Source organism: Hydra viridissima, unplaced genomic scaffold (assembly GCF_058129835.1).
Source record: "Hydra viridissima isolate aposymbiotic clone 2 unplaced genomic scaffold, HvirCarnegie_v1 scaffold_11, whole genome shotgun sequence".
In the NCBI taxonomy this organism is placed as follows: Eukaryota; Metazoa; Cnidaria; class Hydrozoa; order Anthoathecata; family Hydridae; genus Hydra; species Hydra viridissima.
The window spans coordinates 7,007,112-7,029,178 of NW_028324310.1; the positions used below are offsets into that span (position 1 = coordinate 7,007,112).

The 22,067-nt window shown below is 30.1% G+C and overlaps 1 protein-coding gene and 1 pseudogene across 3 annotated transcripts; both read left to right on the forward strand.

Moving 5' to 3' along the window:
- The first annotated feature begins 3,237 nt into the window (after positions 1 to 3,237).
- On the forward strand, positions 3,238 to 19,132 carry LOC145191348 (uncharacterized). Of its 3 annotated transcripts, XM_090067098.1 has the most exons (12): positions 3,238 to 3,781; positions 4,910 to 4,969; positions 5,247 to 5,319; positions 6,027 to 6,146; positions 10,540 to 10,626; positions 11,914 to 11,955; positions 13,756 to 13,803; positions 14,872 to 14,908; positions 14,990 to 15,065; positions 15,174 to 15,415; positions 15,505 to 15,705; positions 18,870 to 19,132. In XM_090067098.1, the coding sequence occupies exons 1-12, from the start codon at positions 3,695 to 3,697 to the stop codon at positions 18,952 to 18,954; spliced, it is 1,158 nt and encodes a 385-aa protein (XP_089923224.1). In that variant the 5' UTR covers positions 3,238 to 3,694; the 3' UTR covers positions 18,955 to 19,132. The 3 variants fall into 3 exon arrangements, with proteins under 3 accessions (XP_089923224.1, XP_089923225.1, XP_089923227.1); XM_090067099.1 differs by lacking the exon at positions 11,914 to 11,955; XM_090067101.1 differs by lacking the exons at positions 11,914 to 11,955; positions 13,756 to 13,803.
- A 1,623-nt stretch (positions 19,133 to 20,755) lies between these two features.
- On the forward strand, positions 20,756 to 21,538 carry LOC149881943 (general transcription factor II-I repeat domain-containing protein 2B pseudogene; annotated as a pseudogene).
- Positions 21,539 to 22,067: the final 529 nt, after the last annotated feature.

Below are 22,067 nucleotides of genomic sequence, written 5' to 3' on the forward strand. Positions count from 1 at the left end.
TCAATATTAGGTATTTTAATGGGTTTCATATTAATTTTTAGACCTACAATGAAGACGAGGCTTATGAGCAGGTCCGAGATGATAAGACACCATTAATGTTGGGCAGTAGAGTTAAACGAGGAAGACTTTCCGGACCATCAGCAGAAAAGGTCCAAAATCTAAAGCATTGGGTCAAATACAAGCCACAAGACAACGAACAGCTCAGAGGAGACATTGAAATTGTCAAGTTTTTGGCCCGTTTAAATTTGCCACTCTCTTTGGTTGAACATGAAGCTTTTAAAGATTTTGTTCACTACTGCAACCCAAAAGTGAATGTGAAGGCTGCAACAACATACTCCCGGTTCAAGTACGAAAAATTTTAATTGTTTTAAATAAAATTTTATTGTGGGGAGTCAATTCAATGGGAGTTCCAAGAGAACTAAATTTTTTAAAAAGCTACTTTTTTAAGACCAATCCACACCAATTTTTTTTTGGGTTATCTTAGTAGGTAACCATATTGATATGTAACGAGAAATACCAATAATTTTTTATTTTAATTTTAGGTTGCCGTTGTGGTACAAAAATGTGAAAATCTGTGTGGATGACATTCTAAAGGAGGAATTGCCAAAGACCGCTGGATTTGCAATCTCAACTGACCTCTGGCAAAGTAGAAACAATGATGCATACGAAGCCAGTACATTGCACTATGTGAGTGAAGACTTCCGATTAAGGATGTTTGTGATTGGAGTTTCTCCGTTTTCCGGACGACATACAGCTGAAGCCATTGCTCTTCGTCTGGATAAGTATGTTTTATTATTTAATTTTTATTAGGTTAAAATTTCTGTAAATTAAGTTAATCGTTTGAATTATTTAGATAAGCAAAATCCGCCATTTAGTTTAAAATTAATGTCACAAATTAATACTTTTATTTATATCTAAAATAACAACGAAAGTATTAGTTTATATTTTAAAACATCAAAAAGCAAACAACTAATTTTACTTTGCTTTTCAGGAATGTTTCAGAGTTGGCCGGAAATAATGGAGTTTCGTCCGTTGTGTGTGTCCATGATTCAGCCGCTAATATGAAGGCGGCAATTAACAAGTGCAATTTTGTAGATGCATCTCTTTTGTGTGCTGATCATCTTTTGAATTTGGCAGTTGAAGCAACTGTCAAAGAAACAAAAGGTTTTGACAGTTTGGATCTTCACGAAGCAATCCAAAGAGCAACTGAATTAAGTTCAAGATGCCACAAGTCATCTTTGTCTGAGCAAAGAATTAAAAAAGAGGTAACTAGTTTAACATCTTTTTTCGCTTTTATAGTAATTTAGTTTATAGTTTAATACAATACAAGCGCAATATAAACTTCTTAGTACACTTTGTGTGACAAAATTTTTCAACTGATAAAATGTTAACATTTAAAAAGTAAAAACATAACATAGTTAATATCAGTTTTTTATTATAGTAAATAGTACTAATCAACTTTTATGTTATGTTTCTTATAATTCTATTTTAATTTTTAGCTAAAGCTGTTGCTTGATGACAGTGATGTTGTTAGCAAGGATAAGTTGAAATTTGTGAAAATCATCACTCCTGTGAAAACACGCTGGAATTCAACTTTTATGATGTTGGAAAGCATTGTAAAAATGCGTCGTATCCTCAGCTCCATTAGAGACATTCCTGGAAAAGATGACACCAAACTAGCTCCAGTCATTCCTTCAGAAGATGAACTCAATCTTTATGACGAAATTTTGCTTATTCTGAGGAGAGTTGCTGAGATTTCAGAATGTTTCTTTGCAGACAAAGTAAGCATTCACCTCGTTATCTCAAACATTTACACACTGAGGCACAAATGCCTGGATTTCATCAAGGCTGGTGCGGCATCACCAACAGCACAAATGTTTCACCAATAGCTGGTGGAAAACTTGGATGTTCGTTTTCCGGACATTGGTTGTCAAAACCTTTTTTACTCTGTTGCCAACTTGCTTAATCCCTTGTACAAGGGAAGAGCTCTGAAAAAACTGGGTGGATTTGATGAAGCCTATGAGGCACTGATTACTCAATCCAATGCTTATCAGGAATGAATTGCTGCAACAACATTATTTGATGAACGGTTACATGCTGAAATCCAAAGTCATGTTTCGGAAGATGATCCTTTCTATAATGTTGGAATGGAAGAAGCTCCTGCACTTATGACTTCCTATTCTGGTCCGGCTCCACCTCCAAAGTCGGACATTGTCACTGAATGGGAAATATTTCAAAAACTCCCAGGGGTTGTTGGTGTGGACGTGCTGGAATTTTGGAGAGCAAATAAATGCAAATTTCCTCTCCTTGCTCAAGCTGCTAAAAAATGGCTATGTGTACCTGCTTCCTCAGCATCTTCAGAAAGAGCTTTTAGTGCCGGTGGTGGAGTTGTCTCTTATAAAAGAACAAAATTGCAGCCTGAACAAGTTGAAAAATTGTTGTACATTCAGCAAAACTACCCTAAGGTCCAGATCAAAAGATGGCTTCTAACCAGTCGGGATGAAAAAGAAGAATTGTTTGAAGAGGCTTCTACCAATAACTCTCAGAATTCAGCTGCTTCAAGTCAGGGACTTCCTACTTCAACTCTTACATCAGCAGTTGAAATGGATGACTAACTTAAATTGGTTCATTGCCTTAGTGGCGTCATTGGTTTATTTTACTGCTTAAAGTTTATAAAATTTCCCATGTAGTGATTCAGTGATTTCAATAAACCTTGACTTTGAGATTAAATTTTAATCCTTTTCTTATATTAAGTCACAGGCACAAACCTTAACGTGTTAAACATGTCACGTCAACAATTTATCAAGTAAAAAATTATTTTTTGTTTTTAGCTGTTTTTTGCTTCAACTTAAGTCTTGAATAAATTAAAAAATCAAAATTACAAATAAAGTTTTGTTTATTTCTTTTTTTTACATTAAATAGTGCACTTATCAGCAATTTTATGACAGTATTTAGGTTTTTAAAAAAATTTTTTTTTTAGTCGGAAAAAATAATATCGTAATCAATCGATAAGTATCGTTATCGTTACGATATGAGTTACGATATTTAGGTAATTGACCGATAAATATCGAAACTTTATCGTGCAAACTTTTTGGGTACGATATTATCGTAATATAAAAAAACTTACGATACGCACATTCCGATACCTTATCGTATCGTATCGTAATACGATATGTTTCGATACGCAGACCCTTAAATACAATTCAAAATAATAACAATAAAAGAAAAACACCAATCAAATTTCAAGAACTAATGTTGGCGGTTTTGAATAGAAAATTCAAACAATTTCTTTACCTATCCACATTTACTATCAATATTTTTAACAATTTTAAGTTTATAAGAAACTACAAATGGTGTTTCACTAACAAGCTATCAGTTTAAAAATCTTCGAGTATAATCTGAGATTTTAACAACTATATTTATGTTACTTAAAAGGAAAAAAAAATGTAAATAATGATGTTGTAAAGTGAAATAATAGACTCTTGATTGGCCTGAAGTATGAATGATTTATTTTTACAAAACTGTAAATGACTTGTTAGATTTAAAAAAGTATGTGTAATCTTGAAAATGCCTAACTGCGATTGCATCTGTTCTCCTTTATTATACAAGTTGTTCTTGCTTAACTAAAAGTTCACATATAATTAAAAGTATGTATTTTAATATTATGGTAAGCATTATCTTTAGATATTAAAAAATGTATACGAAAGAAGAATTAGAAACATTCACATACAGACAGTTGCAAAAGCTTTGTAAACAGTTGAATTTAAAAGCAAACAAAAAGGTTATTATTTTTGTCTGTTGATTTTTGCATAAAAAGTCAAGGTGCAAATTCTTTATCTATGTAAAAAATAATTGTAGTCTCACAAACTAGTTAATTTTACTACTTAGGATGTAGTTTTCTCGTAATCATAGATTTTGGGCCCTCTTAATATGGGATGACCATAAAAAGAGGGGCCACATAATATAGACTGATGAGTCACCCATTGAGCTTTTCCCTGTGCCAAATAGGCAAAATGTTTAAATGGAGGCTCCTGACAAAACTAAAATTACATTTTCACAAAGACCCAAAAATGGTTTTAAAGTAATGTTAGTTAGAGGGATAAATGATTGAGGGTTAACAGGGTTTTATGTCCGCAAAAGTTAACATAAATACAAACTTTTATATAAAGGCAATTCTGTCATTCTACAAAGAAACATGTTAAAGATAAAATAAAAGCAGTATCAAGATTGATAAAGCTAAGATGTTCTTCAGAGATTTACATATTTTGCTTTTGCTTAGATTTTTGAGGGGATGGGCCACACTACAAAAGTGTCAAAATTTTAGCATGCAGAAATTTCTGATTTCTTACCCAAAGATTTGTGGTCAGGCAATAATGTGGATCTAAATCCTTTAGAGCGAATTGGGCTAAACTTTAGGAAAGCGTCCTTATAAAACCCAAAGCCAGGAGCAGGGAAAACCTCATTGAAAGTTTTAAAAATTTGTTTCAAGGTAGCATCAAATAGTTATGTAATGCTGTGTGCAAGCTTATGGGGACCACCCAAGCAAAAGTTTGAAATATTATTAAATATCCTTAGGAGTAAATTAATTTCTTTAAAATATTTTATCTCAGTTTTAAGTAAAAATTGATAAGGACTTTTTAAGTAGTTAATCTACTTACATGTTTATTTCATTTAATATGTTGTTATTTATAAAATATGAAATATTACTATTGTTGAATGTCATATGAACAACAACACTCCTATATTTAATTTAAAATGTTTACCTTAAAAAAATGTAAAAATAAAAATCTTAATAAATTCAACAAATTTTTAAAATGTAACATAAATCAATTTATAATAGATTATTTAGAGATTTGGTAAATGCTAATAAACAATTTTCATCTTCTTTTTTTTAAAATCCTTTTTTTAGAGTGGTGACCTATTAAACGATTTGTTTCAAATATTTGGGCAGCTAGAAAAAAAAGAAGAGGTTGGTTTGTTAATAAGTTTTTTAAAACTGCATATTTATTGACAAATAAAACAAGCCTGTTAGTGAATGTCAGTAATTGACGATTTAGATTGTTTTTAAATTTTTTATTTGTAAAAATTTTAGTTGTTTACACTTAAACAATTTTTGCTATAACATCAGCCTTCTAGTTTCTTAAATTTGCAGTAATTAGCACAGTAAAATAAATCTTTTAATAATTATCTAGTTTTAATATTATTTTTAGGATATTTTGTTTGTTGCACCAAATATTTATTCTTAGATTCTGCAAGAAAATCTGGGATTGTTAAAAGAACAGCCCTCTGAACTTGATGATGTTAAAGATAATTATAATTGTATAGATATTTTTTATTTATTGAGAAAAAGCAAACAGTTATTGATAATCTGTTAAAATTAGCCAATAAAATTTATGTACAAATTTTGCTTAATTGCAATAAATGTTTAATTTTGTAATTTTTTTCACCAATGTATTTTTTATACTTTCAACTTTCTGTAAGCTGTTTTTGTTAATGATTTTTTGACAAATGATTAAGTTTGAGCATCAAAAAAAGAATTAGAGCATGATATGAATAAAAGTTCTAAAATTTGATTGAACATAATTATAAGCATTAATGAAAACTCTAAAATTTGATTTTTCAATTTACTATCTGGCAAGAGAATAGATGTAAAATGCCCAATTATTAGTCTAATTGATATTAGTCTGAAAAAAAATATTTCTTAGACTTATTTTTAACTAAGGTTTTTTACATCTGTTTTATTGGCACTTGTTAACAGCATAAATATTTGTTTTCAATTTTAATAAAAACTTTATTTGTTAAAATGTTAATGGTCATAAACTTCTTTTGGTGGTTATGTGGCACAAATGTTTTGGTTGTTTACTAGCTAATATATTAAAAAAAAAAAGGTTTACATAATTCACTTTTACTTAACTATCTAAAGTACTGATTTTAACTTTTATAAACTAATCATAAAAGCTATGATCATAAACCACTGTTTAATAATTTCTGCAAAGGTTCTGGTTAAAGTTTTGATAAATTTTTAGGTCATGAAAGTGTTTTAAAAGAAAATCAATGCCAAATAGCTTCATCATTAGATCATAATGATCAGAATATATTGATAAAATCATCAGATCATATTGATAAAAATGAAAAAGAAAATAAAGGTTGTTTTTTGTTGTTGTTGTTATATTAATTTTTAGTATTGTTTTTCGTATTGTTCTTATTATTATTGCTTTTATTATTATTGTTCTTCTAACTATTGCTTTTTTTATTCTTGCTGCTGTTGTTGTTGTTGTTTTCATCACCACCACCACAACCACCACCACCACCATCATTATCATCATCATCATCATCATCATCATCATCATCATCATCATCATCATCATCATCATCATCATCATCATCATCATCATCAAGTTTTTTGCTTTTGTTTTACAGCATTTAACTAATATATTTCATATAACTAATATGTTTAAGGGGCTACCCATCTCATAGAATCAGTATTATTTATTATTTAAAAGATTAAAAAACAACATAAAATCAGTAAAAGAATTTTTCTGCTGCTTGTAAAAGTTTTATTTTGTTATTCTTAAAAAAAAGGTATGCTATTTTAATCATATGACTTTGTGATGCACCATTTTGATGCAAAACCAAGACTATATGAGCATTTTGTGCTCAGTTTAACATTTTAACCAAAAATGTTAGACTGAGTACATAACAGTTTAACCAAAAATGTTTACAGAAACAATATAATTTCAACATTTTCTTTGGTTCCCTTTCATTTTCTGCACTGTCTGCAGTTACTGTGGTGAAGGTTCTGCCAATTTTTAGGTAATTCCAGTTTCATAACGTTTTCTGAAAATTTATCTGTAAAAAAAAGTAAATAAGTTTAAATGCATGATTAACTTTGAATGATGAATTACACAATTTTATTTCAAAGTACTGCACAGAAATCTTGCAACAATCATTTTAATTGTCAATTAAAACCTGTTCTAAATTCCACTTAATGATCTTTCAAATGACAGAGTTATAAAGCCAATTTTTTTAATCTTTTAAATATTTAAGTGTTTTGCATAAGTTTCTTACTCTAAAGACTATGCAAACATTGGTTTACAATGAGTTGTTACTTATGACTCTTTGTAATTCATCATTACTCACTTCTTCCTTACTACTTCATTATTACTTACAAGACATTAAGCCATTACTTACTAAATAAATATCTATATGCTCTAAGTAAATTCATCAATCTGCAGATTCTTGGTTTTGCGTAAAAAAGAATAGTTTTTTGTAATTATTCTAATCCATTCCCTTATTGGATATTTTTTTTAAGCATAAATTTAGTAAAAAATGGCATATTTATGGGACAGTCACATTGTTAGAAAGCTAAATCAAATTGTATATATTTTTATTTATTTTTTAATTTCAAATATGAAGTAATAAATTTCTGGTATTTAACTTTTTTAAAAAAATTTCTCCTAATGCTATACGCTTTAAATAATTAGCAATTTATTTTTTTCAGAACAGTTTAAGGCCTATATTGTAGTTGTCTCAAGAGTCCTCTTGTTATTCTCAAGACATCAACAATGCAGGCCTTAAAACTGTTTGACAGCTGCAGGTTATTAATAACAATTCACAAAGGGGAGTTGCCTTCATCCAGCAACACAATAACATTTTTGCAAAGAATGAAAATCAAAAGCAAAATTGATTTAAACTGGTTTAGGGTCATCAGCATCACTTTCCAGACTGCAAAAAGAAGGAAATACTGGATTTTCTTTATACAGTAGTTTCCAAAAGTTTAGATGGACTCTTTTTTTTTTTAAGTATTCAAAATATTTTTATTAATAACTCGATAAAGAAAAAGATTTTAATTTAGGTTTTTTTTGTTTTTTATTAGTAAGTTTTATAAGGATATTAAATTTTAAAAAAATTACAAAATACTATAAAAGATTAAAAATGCATCTGTAAAATGTTGAAATATATTACCACAACAAAAGCAAATATTTTAAATGTGCAAAAGCAAATACTTTAAATGTTCTAAAGTTTAGACGCACCTTAAATTTAACAAAAAAAACCAACAAAAAATTAATATTTAGTGTGTTCACCTATAGCCTTAATACAACTTAAGGCTCTTCTTCCCAAAGACTCAACTAAACGGTTACACATGTCAACTGGTACTCTGTATCAGATCTCCTTTAACAATTCTTTAAGCTGTTCTAGACTGGTAATTTGAACTTTTACCAACTCATGGTCTATCTATGCCCAGATGTTCTCTATAGGGTTCAAATCAGTTGAGTATGGTGGCCAAGTCATTGCTACAATATTTTTTTCTTCAAACCATTCCTTTGTTAAATATGCAGTATGAGCTGTAGTGCCATCTTACTGAAACTTCCGATCTTCATCTCAGTGCTCAAGATTCTTTTGTTGGAATGAACTTGTTTTCCAGGATATCTACAGTGGGTGCAAAAAGTATCCGACACAAAGGAAAAACTTTATTTAGTTAAAGCCTATTCAACAAAATAACATAAACAAACACTATTCTAATGTAATTTTACATGGGAAATACAAATATCATATCAAAACAATAATATCATTAAATGTTGACTTGATAATTGCAATTTTGTAAAAGTTAAGGTTCAAAAAGTATCCAACACATCATAAAAAAAGAATTTGATTTGCCAATTATTTGTCATCCGTTATATTCGAGAGAATATTCTAGAATCAGAAAACGTTAGAACATTCTAGAATGCAAAAGAATGTCATAGAATCTTTGTAACTGCAGTCATTCATTACCTGACATCTTCATTGGAAGGTGGCCTAAATTTTACACTATTCAACAATGCCTAAAACTGCAGAATTATCTGAATCAACTAGAAATTCAATTATTCAGCTGCACAGAGATGGTTTGGGATATAGAAAAAATTTATCTGTGTTAAATTCCCAATTTTGACAGTTGGTGATACTGTTCGGAGGTGGAAATCCTTCCATCTTTCGACTAGTCTGCCTCGTTCAGGGTGTCCTACAAAAATGTCTGACTGTACAGCTAGGAACGTAGTTCGAAAAGTACAGAATAATCCTCGACTGACTCGCTCTGAACTGCAAAAGGACTTGCAATCATCTGGGACAAATGTTTGCAAGGTTACAATTAGGACAGTTCTTCGAAAGAGAGGATTCCACTCTCCGTCTCCAAGAAAAACCTCTCTCTTGAAGGAAATTCACGTAAAGAAACGCCGGAACTTTGCTGAAGAGCACTTGAGTAAACCTTCAAGCTTTTGGGATAAAATATTATTGTCAGAGGAGACTAAAATATAGTTGTTTGGTCGGAATTGTGTCAGTTGTGTTTGGAGACGGAAGAACTCTGCGTTTCACCCGAAGAATACCGTCCCAACAGTGAAGTTTGGAGGTGGCAGCATAATGTTTTGAGGTTGTTTCTCTTCTGCAGGCCCTGGGGCATTGGAAATCATAGAAGGAAGGATGAACTCTGAAATGTATTGGGGCATTCTTGAGAGATGTCTCAAGAAGTCAGCTGAAAAATTGAACCTTCCTCAAGGTTGTATATTCCAACAAGACAATGACCCTAAGCACATAGCTAGGGCAACTTGTGCATGGTTTCAGGAGAGGGAAATTGACTTATTGGAATGGCCAAGCCAATCACCTGACCTCAATGCAATTGAAAATCTGTGGTGGGAATTAAAATTGAGGGTACAAGAGAGATATCCAAGAAATCTTATCCAATTGAAATAAATATGCAAGAAAGAGTGGGCTAAAATTCCTATTAGCCTATGTGCTAATCTTGTGAACAAGTATTCCAATCATTTAGAAGCAGTTTTGGCTGCTAAAGGTCACATGACGAAGTATTGAGTAAATTTTTTATGATGTGTGGGTTACTTTTTAAACCTTAACTTTTACAAAATTGCAATTAACAAGTCAACATTTAATGATATTGATGTTTTGATATGATATTTGTATTTCCCATGCAAAATTACATTAGAATAGTGTTTGTTTATGTTATTTTGTTGAATAGGCTTTAATTAAATAAAGTTTTTCCTTTGTGTCGGATACGTTTTGCACCCACTGTACATGTAAACTAGAGTTGATTCTACTGGAATGTGTTTAACACATACCAATACTTTTGTAATTAAAAAATGACCAGATACCAATAGAGCCTCTGCCTTTTTGTGATGCTGGTCTAATATAGCTAGAGTAGTACTTCTCATGAGCCGTTCTTTTAACTGTAATATTCATATATAATATGGGCTCAACAATGATTTTTCAAAAAAATTTTTGTATTTAATCAAAATTTTATGAGCAGTGCTATTGGAAATTGACATATTCCACCTTGTATTGAATGGAGTGGTGATTTCTTTGTAAGTTAGTCTAGGATCTTTTGAAACTAATCTAAAAATGACGCTGTTGTCTTGTCTAGTTGTTACAATCTCTCTTGCTTCCTCTAAACATTCATTAAAACATTACAAAGCTCTCTTGCTTCCTCTAAACATTCATTAAATATGTAATGCTATATAGATTTAGAAAATTCTATTTTTTTATTTTTTTTTATAGAGGTAACAGAATCCAATATTGAGATGAATAAGGAAAATCTGAAAAAAGAAATTGCAAAAGAAGTTGATAAAAGAGCAGAAATAAAGGGTAAAGATTTTTTAGTTATTTTATTAATTTTTTATAATCTAGCTTATTGCATACTAGTTATTTGATTGAACCTGTTTTTTGATTTGATTTTTGATGTCAGTTTAAGTAAGTGCACGTATATGGAATGTGACATCTGCAATTTATATATTGACTGTATAGAAGAGAAATGTAATATTTCTAAAAAAAAAAAGAATGTTAGTATACAATATCATATAAACAAGATACTTCTTCAAATAGATCTAATTTAGCAAAACTGATAAGTTTATCCATGCTAACAACATCAGCATATGGATCTGAGTATTATTGATGTCTTAGCATATGAATTTTTATTTATTTTTAAACACACAAACTATATAACCTAGTTTTCATGAAAAATAAATCTTAAAACAAAATAGAAAAATTTTATGAATTTAATTACCTAGCCTATGCTTTAAATTTTCAACTGCTGCTTAGCTTTTCAACAAATGCTATTCTAGGTTAAATTCCCATCATGTGTAGTTTTTTTATCAGCCCTCTTAGGATTTCATACTCTACTGCATCTACTTCTGGTTTCAATCCAAGAATTATAATAATTTGTTGTAATTATCAGTCTTATAATTTCATTCTGATATTAACTTACTGTCTTTAAACTCTTTTTTTTATAAGAGTTTTAATATTTCTTGAGCATTTCAAATCAATTTAATTTTTTTTAGCTTAGTGGGTGTCTTGTTCTGTGGTATGCCCAGCAGAGACAATATATATAAAAGAAGTGTCAGAAAACAAATAATATATGTCCAATGAATATTACACTAAGTTATTCTTTGTGAATATGCCACAAACTAGATGCAATGATGATACCCTTTTTAGACATATTGCATATATGATGTTAAGTGATTAAGCAATTATGATGTGAATATCACACAATATTGATTTGAAAAAAAAGAAGACAAAAGATTTGTCTTCTTATATGAATACTTACTTAACTTGACATCATAAACCTAAGTTAATAAGATGTAAATTTGTCCAAATAATGAAGGTAAAGCCTTCAATACTTGGATTTTTTGGAATAGTAGATTAAAACTTATTAAGTAATGATCTTCAGTTTTTTAAACCACATTTGGGTTTCAAAAAAAGTCCCAAAGGTTACTGCCTAATTAGTTTTTATCTATTGTTTAAGAACCTTTTTTATAAATAAACAACTGTTTTATAAATCTTTGCTAACCTTTCTTGCTCTATAATCAATATTTTGTTATTGATTGATTCACAATATTAGGCATATTCTAAAATTTTATTAATTTCTATACTTAGTTTCAAAGATTCCATGTGCTAAAGATTTAAAAAAATCTGAAGGTGAGTTTTCAAAAAAATAACAAGTTGAGAGCTTTTTTGTGACATTGAATGTTTAAATACTTTTTTGATAAGTGACATTGAATGTTGAAGTTTTGTCAAGTTACAATGGAACTCAGATGAATCTGGTAATCTTAATAAGTCTCTATTAAGAAAGGTTCAAAGTTATTTAACTTACAATAAGAGTCTGGATGTATTTTTTATGGCATTAAGATAATGAGGGAGTGTAAATATATCAATCAATTTGAGATGGGTTTAATGGTTGATGGATCTGATGATTTATTAATCTGATGGTTGGTGATGGATCTGATGTTTGATAATAGAATTGACAGTTGATGAAGGATCTGGTGATTTATCTAGAAAAATTTAGCAAAGGATGTGGAGGGGCTATAAAAGGAAAGCCTTATGAACGTTAACCTGACGTCATTAAGGTAGAAAAGTGATACATAAATATTGGTGTGGGTCAATACTACTTGGGTATTAACTTTGGATGATTCAATGAATTTTAAGAAAATGGTAGGCGATTACATATAATAACTTCAATATACCTTGGATTTAGAAATAAAATAAAAAATAATATTATAAGAACTTTTTTATATACTTATTTAACTGTTAAAAAATCAATAAAATTCAACATCCTTATATTTACATTACTTTTTATCATACTTTTAAATTATTTATGGGATTTACTGATTTTTGTCAAACTTTGAAATGGTTTACGGTTTTTTATCAATATATTCTTATCTTTCTTATCTGGAAAAGCATATCTTAATACTTAATCAATTACAACACGATATTTGTAAATAATCTGAGAATTCCTTAGTGAACCCTCACAGAAGCGTTCTGTCCAACAAAGAAAGGCTGTAATATTCACACATGTCGTAGGCGCAAGTAATTTTATGGTAATAAGAGGACACATCGTTGTAAGTACAGTTACTACAAAAGGTTTTTTCTGGACAAACATTTGTGGCAACTATGTAATGTTTTATTGTCTTTGCTGAATATACTTGGCATCTTTAACAAGCATTAGTTATCTATGCAGGAGGCTCCTGTGAAGGCTCACCAACGAATTCTTGGACTCTTTTACAAATATAAAGTCAATTTTGCTTTTGATTTTCTTTATTTGTAAAACTTTGATCCAGTTAATCATAAAAGACAGCGGTATTTATAGTGCAAAATTATTTTGTTGAATACAGTGATGGGGTTTTACCTTTTTCTAACTTGTACATGTCTAACTTTTAATGCTGCGGCTGCACAACTGGTTTGTGAGTAAAAATGTAAAGAACAAGATGTAAACATCAGCTGACAAGCAGCAACATTGATTGTGCATCAATAAAGTTATTGCAAGTTATTAACATGCCAGGTCATTTTAATTCAATTCTAATGACACAGGGTTAAGATGCAGAGAACATACAGTTTTAAAAAAAATGGAGGGTTGAGAGGTTCTTCATTATTTTTGCTCACTAATAATGAAGGCTTTAAAAAAATTGAATGTTGACAACTGAAGATAAAGAGTTCATTAGTTCATTATCATGTTTTTGGAGAGTTTTTGATATAACAGAGGAGAGGTGGCAAAACTTATAATGATTCAACATCAAACAACTTTTCATTTCATCACTTCTAAGTGATGAAACAAAAACTTATTTAATATTGAATCGCTATAAGATTGTAAAAATGTTATTCGTTTAACTTTTAGAAAAAATTATAAAAATTATTTTTACTAATGACATCTAATAAAGTATTTTTCTACTTATTACTTTCAATGATTCCATATGTAAAAGATGATGATTTTTTACTTATTAGTTTCAACAATTTCACATGTAAAAGATTATGATGAATTTAAGTCTCCAGGTACTTAAGTATGATGTTTTTAATCTATTTTTACATTTGTAACTTTTCTAAGTTATTAAAATTATGAAAGTTACAATAAAAGGTTTAAAAATAACTTTAGGCATTAGCTTTTGTTTTTAAGGACTGTCAACTTAAAAAATGGTTCAAGCAATTTAAACTAAACTTTTTTTTATTTATCTAGTTTTACTTTTACATTTTATTACTCTTTTTAAAATCAAAACACAATTATAAGGCTCATTTAAAGGTTAGGTCATTAATTGCTCACAAATTTGATCTTTAAGTTATTTTTGAAACAAGCCAATATGCTAAATTTCTTTTGCATGATTTTGTTAAAAATCAACATCAGTTGCACAAGGATCTTATAAACCAAAATAAGTTTGGAAAGAACCCTGATGGCAGAAAATTGATAAAGAAGATCGACCTTACAGTGAAATCCACAGTTAGGTTTAAGAGATTTATTTTCAAAATACAATACATTGCATGAAAATTTCCAAAAAAACAGCAATGAAACTGCACAATGAAGTCTAGCTTAAATGTAAATGATGCATAAATCAACGCAATGAAACTTATCTAAACCCTGATCAAACTTACCTAGTTTGTTAAGAAGTAACTAATTTGGCAAGAATTCATGTGGCTGCCTAACTGCAGTATACTTCTGAAGGGAAACTTCAAAGAGCTAAGAATTTATCAAGGAGCAAAAAGAGATTAAAGTTCCATCCGATATAAAATCTTCAAAAAATAAGTTATTAACAGCTATTAAAACTCTCAAGCAGATGGTTATATATGGAACGTTTGGTCGAATTAGATAAATCTAAGGGAAAAAGTAAGAATAAAAAAACTAAAAGTACATAGTAAGAGTAATAACTGGTCTATTATCTAACAATGGTCTATTATCTAAAAAATTTTAATAAAAAGTGCTGACCCAATTTTAAAGTTGACATTCTTTACTTTTTAAAAGTTTTAGTTTATGTTCTAGTTATTTTCTTTACTTGAATGATCAATTTATTTAGATCTTGATAAACCTCATAACGAAATGTATAAAATATAATTTGTATCTACTGTGTTTAGGTAGATTTCTGACTCAGCATAAAGCGCAGTTTAAAAAGTAAATCAGTTTTAACTATTATGCATTTCATTTAGGAGTAACTAATGGTAGCTACCTTTTACCAAATTTATTTATTTTCAGAATGGATTCACTCGATGTTTACATGGAGAAAAAACGTCACCGTGCTGATATGATCAAAAGTACTGCTTTACAAAAGGTTTAGTGAATGACAGAAAATTTTTTGCTTTTATTTTTTGCATTATACTGTTGATTTTTTTTTCGTGTTAATAAAGTTAACTTTGATAAGTGTTGATATTTTTTTTAGAATGGCAACGCTAAATTGGGTATAGCCACGAGCAGCAAATCTATTTATCCGCTGTCCAATTGTACATTTGATAACAAGGTTACCCCCGGAAAAAATTTGCTGCGTTCATCACCTCGTCTGAGCCAAGTACATACTGACGGGAAAAAAGTTATGCTAAAGGGAAGAAAATCTGTTCACTTTACAGGTGTAGCAACATCAGCTAAAACTGGTACTAGCTTAAATACAACTCTGGGAAATTCAGAGTATGTGTCTTTTTAAAAGTTTGTATTTACTTAATTCTTTTGAATTAATAGGATAAAAATATATAAATCTGTTAATTTGTTTTTCACAGGTCTCCCAGTTTGAAAAAAATGCCTATCAAATTTGACCTTCAAGCTTCTTTAGAAAAAGGTCTTTCCTATAAACCACACTCAGGAAAATTAAAACAAGTTTATTTTCCAGGAAGCACGCTCTCTTTAAAAAGTCTCAACACTAGCTCGACAGAACAAAATAAAATATCTGTTAAAGAAATCACAAAGCAGCCGAAATCAAGGTTTGTATACTTCACTAATGTTCTTAGATCATTAAAAAGAAAAGTACAAACAGTTAAAATAAATTTCATAAAAACACACACACACAGTGGGTTGCATAAATATATAATCAGTTTATTTTTAATATGATTTTTTAATTGTTTTTTTTTTAAATTTAAAGTAAACAAAAAGGTTAATAATTTAAATTGTTTTAAGTTTTATTAACGATATTATAAAGAAAATAAGAAAAAAAAATTTTTCAAAAAAAAAAGTATAAGATACTTTTTATGAGAAATATATACAACTGTTAAAAAAAAGATAAACAAAAAAAACCAGAGTAAAAATATAGAGTCGGGGTGCATTTTAGTAATTTGTATGCGCACCGCGAACTTTCACACATGCACGAACACGTCTAGGCATAGATTCAACTTTCCAAACCTTTTCCAAGGCCAGCTGTAATTGCGCAACACTGGTTATGCTCTCTTTGACCAATCTCTTGTTTATCTAAGCCCAAAAGTTCTCGATGGGATTGAGATCTGGAGAACAAGCTGGCTAAGGTATGGCCTAATGTTTTTCTGATCAAGCCACTCTTTAACCGAGATCGCAGTGTGAGCCGTTGTGCCATCGTGCTGAAAAACCCATTGTCGTCGTTTTCCGTAAAAAGCTCTGGTTGTTGGTAAAAGTTTACTTTCGAGGGTTTCTTTGTAGTTGTACTGGTTAATTCTGCCGTTATAAATGTTCTATGACCCTGTTCCTTTATGGGAGAAGCACCTTCATATTCCGACTGATCCTCTTCCGCCTAGTATCCTTGGTACCCAAAAAAGCTCTTTGAACTTTTCACCAGCCAACCTCTTGATGATAACTCTTGATTTGCGATTTATCACCTCAAAATTGGATTCGTCGCTGAAAATTAATTTGGCCGGTTTTCTACAGACCAGTAAAGTCTTTCTCTACACCACTTTAATCTTTATAGACAATCTGAGACACGCAAAAGTAGTTTTCGAGCAGCAACATAGCAATCTAAGGGTTTCTTATTTAGGCATCTTCGTACAGTCCATCTACTAACACTAACGTTACCAGTGTATTTGTGAACCCTTCAGCAAGTTCGCGGTAAGAAATTTTAGGGTCTTGTCTAACATTTCGATACAGATAACTTTGGTCTCTTGAAGTTAGTTTTAAAATCCTACCAAGCCTTGGTAAATCTTTGACATCATTATGTAGCTCCTGGTTTTTCAACGTTGTTTGTACTCATTTGAGCGAAAAATTGCACATTCCAGCTATTTCTTATTGGCTTTTTGTTTTATCTTTTAACAGACCAACAATCTGTCATCAGTTGTCTGAAATAACTTTTCTGCCCATTTTTGTCTTTTTACTTTACCAAGTAATTACCAATGCGAATAACTCAAGATATAAAAATGATAACTTAATTTTATTTTCACAAGAACGTTTATATCGTTTGAAAGAAATCAACCACCAAATTTTAGACCGTTCGGATAATATTTTGTTGAGATATTTCAACTTAAGTCGTTAAATTTTAACTGATTCTATATTTTTGCTACATTAGAAATACAGGTATGTTCTAATTGGATTGATAATTACTCAACACTAGTAAATCTAACGAGTTCGAGTTACATACCATTCTATAGAGAATCAATTAATTAACACATTTAATACGCTTTTAATCGTATTAATTAGTGGGTTTCAAAGAAATTTTTGAAAAAAACAAAATTTCGCATAAAAAAAGTAGTGACTATATTTATGCAACCAACTGTGTGTGTGTTTCTTTTTAGAAAATGAAAATTTTAATGAACCATTTTTAACATAAGTGCTATTTAAAAAAACTAATCACAAAATATTTTAACGTTATTCCTCGTTCAATTTTGGTGTAAAAAAACCACTTAACTTTAACCAAATAAATTAGTACAGTAACTTAAAATGTTCATTAAATGTATGGTTAAATCATACAGTAACTTTAAGCATAAATGTGATTAATTTAAGTGAAGATTTTAAAGTTGAGATAAACGAAATTTTATGTAAATATTGAGCTTGACGAAGCTTCAATTCAAAATGTTGTAAACAAAAATTTGATAGCTATGAGGTTCCCAAATTAATAAAGCAGGTAGATACCCTGTTAGCACAATCAATCTGCGATGCGCCAGTATTTGCAATATTGCTTTAAAGCTACGCATTTTACTTAATTTCTAAGATCACATTTGGAAGAGACAGTTCATATACAGTATTGGACAAAACATTTGCAGCCTACATCGAACAATGCTAAAAACACAACAACCTTTTCTATATTAATTTGAAAATATTGGCTTTAGCAAAAGTTCTAAATGTTCTAGATTACACCTGCAATATAAGTGATCCCAGACTTGTAAAGAAGAAGAAATTGACCTTCGAACTCAAATTAATCAGTTAAAATAGATTTTAATTTTACTAGTGTTGTAATGACCATTATGGTTAATTGACATGATCATGTTTGACGCGAAAGAAATTTTATTTACTGCTACGAAGTTATTTCAGTTGAAGTGTGTGTGGTTCTAATCCCAAGGAGATAAATAATTGATGAAGATTTAGTCAAAAAGATTTAGTCAAAAATCCCGGTAAATGAGAGAGCCCTTAAATCAGGTATTTCAAATTTGCACTTCTGGTTAAGAGATTGAGTTCATTATACATTCAGATTATAGAATGAAAAACGAAACAAGTTTCATACTAGAACTGAAAAAGAGGAGCTTTCTGTAAATTTAAAGAAGGATTTTACTCGATCAAAAATCAGAAAAATGTTGAGTCTCATAAAGGCTTTGTAAGGCATCTGCGCGCGTTTAGTAATTGCATACGCGTATGTTTATGCATTATTAAATTGATAATATATTTTAGGTTAAGAAAGCTAAATTTTCCATTAAAAAAGTTTTTACTAACTTTAAAGTCCCCTAACGCGTGTTTGAACCCCTACATGTACGTTATACGGGTATATAGTGCATGTGAAAATAATTTTAAGTTCCAAATTTGAATTCCTTGACCTTAAAAAACCCTATTTTGATGTCTAATATGTTTAATATATATACTTATAGGTAACTTTGGCCACTTTTAACTTAATCTGAGTCACTATGCGTTTGTGTAACTATTTTTAACTTAGATAAAACTTTTTTAATTTTTTTATTTTTATTTTTTTCTTTCCCTTCAGAAACGAACGAAGAATGGAGATGTCAAAAACTCGTGAAAGTAAACGAAACGCTATTGTTTTTAAAAGACGAAAAGTTGATATCTAAGAGAATTTTAAATAGTAAATCTCTTTTTAAGTTTTTAATAAAGAGTTTGTCTTTTTTATCTCAATTTTAAAAACCTTTGAGAGTTTTCAACTAACTTTTGATTGTGACGGCTTCCCGTATTCGTGATGTAGTTCTACAATGTAATGCTATATCTATAAATGTAAATATTTGCAATTTATAAGTTGTTTATTATCTTGTGTTTGAAAGTTAATGGGTTTATGTAAACTTACAGATACTAAACTGTTTACATAACATGTATTATATCTGCTAATAAAGAATAATTAGCAGATTTAATACCTGTTATGTAAATCAATTTCTTAATTCCGGGGCGATAAAAAGCAGCATAGAACCAAACTAATTTTTAAGCTAACTATGCACTTCTTCATTATTTTCAAAGTTAACACCACGTAGAGCATTCGAAAGTGAGCGAAATATATGGAAAATATTAAGGCGCGATGTTGGACGAGTAAGGCGGATGCGGAAGGACCTTCCTTGATGGCAGTTTTTGTGAGATTTTTGTGAGATTGATTGAGACGCCAGACCTCAACATGAGGTCTTGCGTGTTGCAGGATCAGTTCATAAGGACGGTTTAGTCGTTTTTGCTAGAAAGCTGCAACTAGTCGTCTGGGCTGTTGGCTATAGACTTCCACATTAATTGTTTTGTTTATATCAAGCAATTCCCAATTAAGGATCTCCTCCATTCTCCACCATACACAGAATATTATTTTACATCAGGGGTGGCCACAATAAGGCCCAAGGGCCAACTCCGGCCCTCAGCAACCTTTTATCCGGCCCGTCAGTTAATTTTAAAGATAATAAAAAAAACTATAAACATATATGATATTAATAAATTATATAATATTTAAATTTATAAACTAATAAGTTTGTAAAAAAAAACAATCGCTTTAAATAATTAAAAATATATTTAAAAAATCCTGCCGGCAATTAATCGCAGGATTAATTTCCGGCAATTACCATTTGCGTTTTTTAATTGTAAATGGCATCTTCAAAATCAAAACAACGAAAAATCGACGAGGAATGTCGTTTATTTAATGATGAATGACAAACTAAATACTTTTTTGTTGAATGTAATTCAGTGCTAGTATGTTTAATATGTAATGAATCGGTTGCAGTGTGCAAAGAATATAATTTAAGGAGGCACTATGATACAAAACATTCAAAAGCTTGTAATCAGTTTGTCAACGAGGTGCGGAAAGAAAAATCAATTAAATTGAAAAATAAGTTATTTGAACAACAAGATTTGTTAAAAAGGGGCAACACTGAAACAGAAAATGCTGCTATTGCAAGTTATGAAGTGAGTCTTCTTTTAGCTAAAAATTGTAAACCATTCAGTGATGGGGAAATAATTAAGGAATCTCTTGAAATTGTGTTCAAAAACATTTGTCCTGAAAAAATGAAAATTTTAAATAATATCTCCCTCCCAAGACAAACAATTACAAGAAGAACATGTGATAGTGCTGATGATTTGAGTGTCATTGGCTGAAAAAATAAAAGCATTTCAGTATTATTCAATAGCTATAGATGAATCAACTGATATATCACTAACTGCTCAATTAGCTATTTTTATTCGTGATATTGATAATGATTTTCTTATTACTGAAGAGCTACTTGACATCTGTCCTATGCAAGGCAAAACAACAGGAGAAGACATTTTTCTTGCCATGAAGAAAGTATTTAAAAAGTTCAACTTGAATTACAACAGATTAATTTCAATTACATCAGATGGTGACAGCTCAATGATTGGAAAAATAATGGGTTTGTTTCCAGACTGGAAAATGAAATGGCAGAAAACAACGTGTCATTAATTAAGCTGCATTGTATTATTCATCAGCAAAATTTAACAGCAAAGACTATGGATGTGGAAAATGTAATGTCTGTAGTAGTTAAAGCAATAAACAGCATTAAGTCCGGTGCATTACAAAGTAGGCAATTTGAGGCTTTTCTTACTGAAAATGACTCTGAATATGGTGTTCTGCTTTATTATACTGAGGTGAGATGGCTTTCTAGAGGTAATATGTTGAAAAGAACTTATGATTTAAGACAAAATATGTTGGATTTTTTCAAAATTATCAACAAAGATTATCCACCAGAGCTAGAAGAAATAGAGTTTATTGAAAAATTTGCATTTCTAGTAGACTTGACCCAACATTACAATATACTTAACAAAGAACTCCAAGGAAAAGATCAATTAATTGGAAAAATGTTCAACCTTATTCTAGCTTTTCAGTTGAAATTAACTTTGTGGGAGCAGCAGTTAAGAACTGGAAATTTCAGTCATTTTCCAACTTTGGGTGAGCTGAATCCTAGAAACACAGCAATATATGTTATCTGTATTGCTGAATTGAAAACGAGATTTTCAAAAATGTTTGCAGATGTTAAGAATCATGCAGACAAAATCCAATTGTTCACAGAGCCATTCTCTGCTGATATTGAAACTGTACCAGAAAAATTCCAAATGGAGTTAATTGATCTTCAATGCAGCGATGTTTTGAGAGAAGCATATAATAAACAAAATTTATTGTTATTTTACAAACATTTTGACCAGAATAAGTACACCAACTGAGTCAACTATGCAAAAATGATGGGTGTCTTGTTTGGTAGCACTTATTTGTGTGAAAGTGTTTTTTCTCGTATGAAATTTGCAAAATCCAAAACAAGATCTGTACTGACAGATACCAACTTGCAGAATACATTAAGAATCGCAACCAGTCAGTTGCCTATTGACATTAAAAATATTGTGAATAAAAAGGCAGGTTCGTGATTACCAATAAACTATAATTTGTGTTATACCTAACAGCCTTGTGACCAGCATATGTTGTTAGCTAGTAAATATGTGTGTTTAAGTGTTATTCCTTTGCAAATCAATATTTTTAAGTAAAATATTTAAAAAAAACTATATTATCAAAAATCTCCGGCCCCATTTAACAGTTGAAAAGCTAACTTTGGCCCTTATCAAAAAAGTTATGGCCACCCCTGCCATATACCAAAATACCTTTTCAGTTCGTTTAATACATTCATTTCGCTAAGCCGAGCTTAATGTGGTAAAATGTCAACTGCATTCGTTAACGAAAGAATTTCACACCGTCTTTATA

Coding starts and splice junctions, on each gene's coding strand:
- LOC145191348 (XM_090067098.1), top strand. CDS start 3,695: ATGTATACGAAAGAAGAATTAGAAACATTCACATACAGACAGTTGCAA. Junction 13,804..14,871: donor TGATGAATTTAAGTCTCCAG/GTACTTAAGTAT, acceptor TACTGTGTTTAG/GTAGATTTCTGACTCAGCAT. Junction 15,706..18,869: donor ACAAAGCAGCCGAAATCAAG/GTTTGTATACTT, acceptor CTTTCCCTTCAG/AAACGAACGAAGAATGGAGA.